The 8,382-nt window shown below is 27.5% G+C and overlaps 1 protein-coding gene across 2 annotated transcripts; it reads right to left on the bottom strand.

The window, feature by feature from the left end:
- Nucleotides 1–880: 880 nt before the first annotated feature.
- Nucleotides 881–5,925, bottom strand: LOC123306063 (retinol dehydrogenase 12). 2 transcript variants are annotated; one of them, XM_044887934.1, is made up of 4 exons: nucleotides 5,815–5,925; nucleotides 2,097–2,377; nucleotides 1,782–2,018; nucleotides 881–1,473 (listed from the first exon to the last, which is right to left on the bottom strand). In XM_044887934.1, exons 2-4 carry the CDS (start codon nucleotides 2,368–2,370, stop codon nucleotides 989–991), a joined length of 996 nt encoding a protein of 331 aa, XP_044743869.1. In that variant the 5' UTR covers nucleotides 2,371–2,377; nucleotides 5,815–5,925; the 3' UTR covers nucleotides 881–988. The 2 variants fall into 2 exon arrangements, with proteins under 2 accessions (XP_044743869.1, XP_044743870.1); XM_044887935.1 differs by lacking the exon at nucleotides 5,815–5,925 and adding an exon at nucleotides 5,725–5,767.
- Between the last annotated feature and the right edge of the window lie 2,457 nt (nucleotides 5,926–8,382).

The raw sequence follows: 8,382 nt of genomic DNA, 5'->3' as shown, positions 1-8,382 counted from the left end.
GTATTACTGGATAATAAAATTAAACCAATGAGCTAGGTGTTATGTTTAAAATAAAATTTGTTTACTATAACGAGAGTTTAAATGTAAGTCAATACTAACTATAAGTAACTACAGTCACTCAAAACTACGAATCGGTTATTACAACGAAAAGTTAATGCCCAGATTGAATCCTTATGTAAAATAAGAACATTATAACGAACATACGTTAATACATAATTCGTCGATTATAACGACCAACGGTTTCCAAATAAACTTGTATCTTTAATTTTTGAATTTTTATTCTATTTTAAAGCTAAGATGTCGGCGCTACGAGTTAAAAAGTGTATACCATACTTTAAACACTTAGCTGATTTTTCATTGAATAAAAACGCTAAAGATCCCTACTTCATTAACTTAATAACTTCTGCGTAGTAACACAACGCATTACATGCATGTAAAATTCTAACTTGGAACTTTCAAATATAGTTTACGATAATATCTCCGCTTTCTGTAATAGTGTTCCATTTTTGAATGCAAGGGTAAAAACTTCGAAACCCAACAAACTTCTCTATAGGAGTTGGTTGACAAACAAGCTCAACCTATCAAACTCGTAATGAAAATAATACTGAGTTATCAAAAAAGAAATAAGAAACGTTCGACTTCTGAATTCGAACTAAGTAATCATTAAAATGACAAAATACATATCGTGACCATAATTGATTTCATTTTTAAAATCACCATTTTTCCTAAAAAATACGTTATGGTTAGAAAAAAATTGGGATTATTTATTTTGATTTGGGTTTTATTTATTAAACGAAATTGTTTTCATAAAAAAATTTATTTATAAATAAATTATTCAAATCAAAGTTTATTTCAAAGAATTTAAGTATTCAAATCTTAGTTTTGTAAAATCTTCATATTTTCTTTAACCAGTTCAAGTGTCTATAATAACACGAATGGAACGTGATTCTATAACAAATCTTATTAAAATAAATATAAATTTAAAACTTTAAATACGTGGATCATTTGGTTTCAATACTAATTGCTCAGTCAATTCCCAGTATTTTTTAGCTTTAGCCATATCGCTGGCACCTGAACTTAAACCACATTCTTTACAATCCATAAAATATTTTCCAGTAACTTTATCCACATCATCTGATACAGCTAAATGTATACTTGTTTGTGCACCTTGTAAAGGAGTTTTGAAAAAGCCTTTAATAACAAATGCTAACAACCAGTTTAATGGTATTGGTACGTTTCTCCAAATTCCTGAGTCAATCATTCCCGGGTGTAAACAATTTGCTGTTACTGTAGTTCCTTGTAATCGACGTGCAAGCTCTTTTGTGAAATAAATGTTAGCATATTTAGAAACGTAGTATAAGTAGATTGCAAACGAATTTGTTGGATTGATGTTATCTAAGTTAATATTAGCTAGACGATAAAGTTCAGATGCTACAACTACAATTCGTGCGTTTCCAGTACTCTTCAATAAATCTGGAAAAAAAATGAAATTAATTTCTACTTAATAAAAGAATATTACTGTAGTAATATTTTACTCTAAAAAGGAGGGCACCAAATTAGCAAGGAATAACATACAATATGAGAGTAATTGATCTAGGAAATTGGGATGAAAATCAAAATTTATTTCGAAATATGCTCGAGTTCTCATTTATTGTCTTTGATAATATCTATACTTTTTGATTATTAAGTATTTGTGATCATAAATAATAATAAGACGCTTTCTGGTATAAAATATTTCTATGATATTGTAGTGTTTGCAATTCGAGGCATTTTTTACTTACCTATTAGTAAATGTGTTAAAAGGAAAGGTCCAAATTGATTTGTGGCCATTGTTTTCTCAAATCCATCTTCTGTAATTTGGATACGCGTTTCAGCTGTTCCAGCATTATGGATTAACACATGTAATTTGCGTTCATTGCGTAAAAATTCTGCGACAAATTCGCGAATGGATTTTTGTGAGCTCAAGTCTAATTTCATTACAACTACATTCGAATTTCCACTTTTTACGGCTATTTCGTCTACAAAACAAAGGAATTTTTAAGAAGTCATAAATAAAATATTTAACAACGCTTCTTTGCTATTTCAGTTTCAATTACCTCGAGCTTCTTTTCCAGTCGAATAATTTCTACATGCCATAATAACGCGTGCACCCCTTTTTGCTAAATCCAGGGCTGTTTCTTTACCGATGCCACTATTAGCACCCGTTATTAATACAGTTTTACCGTCCATTGTACTTCGGCTGGTACATCTACCACATGTTAGATATGCATAGAATCGTAGCAGAGATAAAACTGTTAATAAGAACACAATTCCAACTAAGGCAAGAACTTGTACTAAAGGACTTCTTAAAAAGTCTATTATTTCACACATTCTGCAACTGAAAGTAAACTTTAATTAATTGTTGTGTTTATTATATAGGGTGTATTAATAATACAAAAAAATTCAATGTGAAATGATTTGCAAAACCATAATAAAAAAATGCATACACGCTTATTTCGATCGAAGACTTTTCTTTATCGAGATATACGACGCTTAATTAATTTTTGTTAAAATATCAATTAAGATTTCCTTCACAAAAATATAAAAATAATTCTTATAATACAAAAAAGACCTGTCGATTTTTTTTTCATTCGTAAATTTTACCTTAAATTTTAATGTAATATTTTTATATAAATGAAGTAATTTTTTCTGCAATTTTCTAAAACGGGTGCCAATTTTAATCTTTTCCTAGTACAAGAATATTTTTGTTTGAAATTAGGTGATTTAGTATAAATAATAATTCAAATATTGAAGGAAACATAATCACCTTTATACAGATGTATCAAATTGTTGGTCAAGGTTCGTAAAGAGAAAATTATATTCTTTATAATCTCCATTCCTTTGTGGTTTTCCACGAGACTCCTTTTATAGTAACTAATCTAATCTTATCAATTTATAATACGGTTGCGAATAATTTGCAAATTTCCAATATCATTATTGATGAATTTAATTAAGTTTTCTAATGTATCTGCCTTCTGAATACGAATTTTTTTTTACTTAAATTTTGGAAAAACTTGCAAAAATGTTTTCTCCCAGCTCTTATTCATGGAGATTAAAATTGAAAAAATCTAATTTTTACGTCTATAACTTAAATAATTGTTTATTGAAAAATTTGTTTTTATCTACTGGATAAGTTTCAAAGTTAAAGTCAAGGTACCGGAGCTTATTTCGATCATAAATAAGTTGTTTACTGAATTAATAGGCAAAATTTTGAATATCAGCTCTTAATTCACTCTCTTTTGAATATAAGTTTTTATTTTGATAACAGTTCGAAAAACGACAATCGAAGGTTAAAATCGAAATTTTTTGTTTTATAAGATGAATTCGGTTATTTTTCAATATTCTCAAAATTATTTTCATTCATTAAATGTGCAACAATCTACATTTGAAAACCAACTTGATTTTTTTTATTAACCAGAAAAATCCGTATCCTGTATCGACAAAAAAACCTTTTTTTGAAGCTATACCGATCAAATGTTAAGTAAGTATAAAATATTTTTATGCGCTTTAAAGAAGCTTAAGTATGGTCAAACTAATTAAACAAATTTTTAAATAGATATATCTTTGATACTTTTTTTTGTAATTTCTTATTGCAACACTCCCTTTCACAGGTCACGGTTATTCTCAATTTTTTTGATTACCAATCTTTATCTTTAGATCAATTCAGTCTTGCAAATGGTAGATAAAACGAATAACATAATTTTTGCTTCATTATGGGTTCACGGTCTATTACTTCTCTAAATTGCAAGTGGTTTATTAATTATGTTAATCAACGTCAACTTCAATGAATAATTTATACTTAGAAGTAATGAATTTAATAGTGTACTTTAGTATTTTAATAATGAATCCACAGAACAATTAATATAATCACAGATAATATAGGTACAAATATTTGATACCTTTTACCCGACTATCAAGGAGGGGTTATGTGTTTCGCGCGTATCTTGTATGTATGTATATTTATTTTTAAATTTCCTATTACCCCGCCTCTTCCAAACAGCATGATGGATTTCGACAGTTAAGGTATCGTTATATTCTTCTTAAAAACGCCTTAGATAGGTGTTTAAAAAAAGCGAGTTTTTGGCGGAAATAATACAGTAGTTAAAAAAATAACCAAACCTATCGAGTAGGGTATCAAAATAAAGGAAATTAAAAGTAGATTAAAAAAATATATATATGTTTAAATTTAATTAGGAGTTAAATTTATTTTAATTTAATTAGTAACACAGTTTTGGTTCATAAGAGTTGGCCCGGACACTACTAAAAAATCTAAAATAAAATTATTTAAAAAATCAAAAAACCCGAAAAATTGAAAAGAAAAAACAAGTCCAGCAGTTTACATAGCGACTTTAACAATCAGAATCCATTAACCCCCACTGTTTAAAGTCGGTATGTAAACTACTTGTTTTTATTTAACGCAGCCGGGTTTTTGATTTTTTTAATTATTTATTTTATATTGTAGTGTACCTATTGTATATAACTAAATCCAATTATATTCAAGGCTACCAAATATTTTTCAATTTTTTATGGAGGCTAAGGCTTATAAAGGAAAAGTTTACACTTTTGTGGTTTTCGCATGGTGTTAATTAAAATGGCTAATAAAAAATGCAATAAAACTAAGTGGTGAGTACTATATATTGCAATTATTTGTTAAGTCAGTTGCGGAGAAAGGTCGATCATGAGCATGTATTGCTTGCACTGTGCAGATTTTGCTGAGATAAACTCACATATAAATGAAATTTCATAGAATTCAGATTTATTGACATGTCTCAGAAAGTATAAGTGTTTATTGGCTTGGTTATTTGTAAATTTCTAAAAAGTTTCAAATAGAAATGAGAAAATTTGTTGATCTAGGGCTGCTTATTTAACGTTATTCTGGTCTTTAAAATAAATTTTATAATCATTTAAAAAATTTGGCAAAATATTTTTTGACTAAAGCTTAGTTTTTGAGATAAATGTTTATAGTGCCCATGTTTTTAATACCTAATGCTATGTTTTTATATTGCAAAAGGTGACGGTTCTACCCGCAAAAATTCATGTTCAGGAGTTTAATATGCCCCCTCCGAATATAAAAACTTTTTCCAACAATGGTTCATTTAAGAAATATCTTTGGAAATTAAAATGTACTCCTTATATATATATTTGTTAATATATTTTCATTAAAAAAGTTTTGATGAACTTTGAATGAAAAAAATATGTGGATAGAGAAATTCTAAACACAAAGCATAAAAAAAAGCCGGGGATTTACGAGTACCATTGAGAGAATGGTACTTACATATTGACAATATAAAAATAAATATTTAATTTTGAAACAATAAAGCTTCAGTAATAATTATTGCGTAATTTTTGGACATTTGATCATCACAAATTTGAAATTATCTCCTTAAAATATTTAGATATTTTGGAAAAAATATTTTTATGCAAGCTTTTATTAAATATTTTAATAGAATATATAGAGAAGACAAATATTAAAGTTCAATAAACTCACTAAATATAGGAATACACTCTGAATCAAACTAATATGGATATTCATTATGAACTAGCGGAAATATAAGTTTTATGCGGGTGATTTATTATTAGAGATTAAATAATTATCAATTGCAAAAGTAATTGCATCAACAAACCTGAACTTTAATTTCTTTTTGTTTCAAATAAATTTACAAAAAAGTTTTAAGTCTCACTTACTTTCAAACACAATTTTAAAGTTTTAAAACATTGAATTTTTTTGAAAAATTTTTAATAATTTTACTTTTCACTCAATTTAATAATATTTACAAAATAAATTTATATCTATGTGGCAAGTTGTATGTGTGTTGTTTGATGACTGAACAATAAAGTACTGTTCATCAAGTCTGGTATGCAGTGACTAAGCCACTGAAGAGAGAATCTTCAACATAATCTTTGTAGGTAGATGTAAATACATACTTTGATTTGACTTCTTTTAATGACGTGAAATTTTATTTTTATTCATTAGTTTAGGTAGAAAGTTTACATTACCTGTACCATGACGATTAAAAACTTTGTTAATAATAGGGTTGCCTGATTCTTTCTTGCTTTGACAAATATATTGTATGTATATAAGTACACATACTTATTTAAATAATTAGTTTCTTAATACTGGCTATGGACAAAACTTTACCCTTTGTTTCTGCCCATATACAACTAATTATAATACATAATATTTATTTCCTACGTTTCTGCCTATGTAAAAGTCACATTTTGATTCACCGCTTCACAAACATTCAACTTGGTTTTGTAGCTATTTGTGAAAAATAATTTTCTAGGTAGACAATGAACACTCGCTTTTCAAGTTCAATTTGAAGGTCAAACAAAACAGTAGGCCATTTTACGTGCCAAATGGTACTTTGGATATGTATGACCTTGAGGACGCCAAACAAAGGTCAAATGTTGAATAAGCGGTTAAAATTGGGTTTTTCGTATTTTAGAGATGTTTTAGAAAAAATGAAAGTGCCTTTAGTTAGTTGATAAATTGCAGGGGTATCAACGATCTCAACAACTTGACCTTCATACCTGTTGTTTAGATCATTTGAAGGTCAAGGTCATTTTTTACTGTTTTTGCAGTGGATTCGAAGAGAGTGGCAAATTTTATGGCCAAAATGGTATTTTTAGACAATCAAATGGCTTTGAAAACTAACCTGAAGGTCAAATTTATTATTACAGGGCGACAACCTTGAAAACTTCAGCCATTTTTTTGTCCGTGGAGTATATTAGAAGTTATTTGGATCTATATATAAAATGGTACACCGTGTAAAAATCATATTTCTTTATAGTGAAGCTATTTTTTTTCGTACATGTAAAAATTGTTGTAGGTATCAAGCTCAAGGTTGAATCTAGCTCCTACGCAATATTCATATGGATATAATAATTTTTATTCAATTGAATTATTGCTTAAAACAAACTATGCAGCTATAAAAAATCAAAGATTACTAAAACTTTATACCGGACACTCCTATTATAATATGTATTTTGTTTTTAAAGTATCGGCAGCCGATGATACCCTAGGTTCATTTCATATCGATGTTAGTAGTGTTATGTTTATATTTTATTCAAAAAAGCATTTATTTTTATGGGTAAAAATTAATTGTTATAAATTATTAATTGATTAAAACTGACCATGAAACCGACATAATATTATATGCGAATACAATACTTTATAGGTTGTATCGTAAGACATGCCACTGCAATCTCGGCGTGAGTTATGACGTCGATTTTAATATTTGTTTACACTTTACAGGCATAAGTATGTTTGTTAAAAAATAAATTTTCCTAAATTAATCGAGATATTTCCCTTTAAAGTTTTCCTTTTAATATTAATAGTTTTTCTGTCGTAATTTTTTTGATAAAATCAATGTGTATTCAAGATTCAAGTATCAGTTTCTAATAATTATATTCAAATTTTTAATTGGCAATTGTAATTTTCCATACACAAAAAAATTAATAAAACATTCACTTTCATTTATAAGAATATACTTAACTAAAGAAAGTTTTCAAGTAAAAAAACTTATACCAGTCAGAAGTCAATTAGACAAAATAAATATTAATCTGTCGTAATTTCCTTATTAATAATATTGAGTGATTTCATTATTCTCTAATAATCTTAAAAATTAATTATTGTCAGTTTGAAAATTATTTACACTTTATAAGTAATCAAAAGACACTTAACGTTAAAGTAAAAAAAGGATGGTCAGTCATAGGGACTGTTGGCGGAAGTGAAAACTTAAAACTTTGGAATAACTGTGTTTTTTTTTTTATTTAATTTTTTTAATTATATTATAAATAATTAAAATTTCATAATTTGTAAATTGAAATTATTAACGTGTGTATAAAAAACTATTATAATTTTTGTTGTTTCGATCTGGTATGTAGGATATGGAGAGTGACGATGACGCGAGTTCCATGATTTTTGTCCATCCAAAAAGTGCTCAACTTTCTTGCTAACTAAAAAGTGTCTTCACTTCAAAAATGATCTATCTAAAATGAGTGTATAAAGGTATCGCCAGCCAGTGGAAATTTTTGTTAAAATGGGTAAAACAGATAAAACTCATAGTTGTAAAATAAAGAATATCTAAATTTTTTTTTAATAAAAATAATTAAAATGGAATGATTCGTGAATGGGTAGAATGATATGGAACTCTCCAAACTTACGAAATTCCAACAATAAATGATTGGAATTTTTAAAATTTTCCAGTCTTTGCCTATAGGTTCTTAAACTTCTCACCAAAATTGTATGAAAACTTAAAAATGTCAATATTTACATAAAGTGACTGCATACCAGGGTAAATAATATTTATGAGTGTTCGCCACCAAACAAATATTATATGA

This window comes from Chrysoperla carnea, chromosome 1 (assembly GCF_905475395.1).
Source record: "Chrysoperla carnea chromosome 1, inChrCarn1.1, whole genome shotgun sequence".
In the NCBI taxonomy this organism is placed as follows: domain Eukaryota; kingdom Metazoa; phylum Arthropoda; class Insecta; order Neuroptera; family Chrysopidae; genus Chrysoperla; species Chrysoperla carnea.
This window is presented reverse-complemented; position numbering and strand designations above follow the sequence as displayed.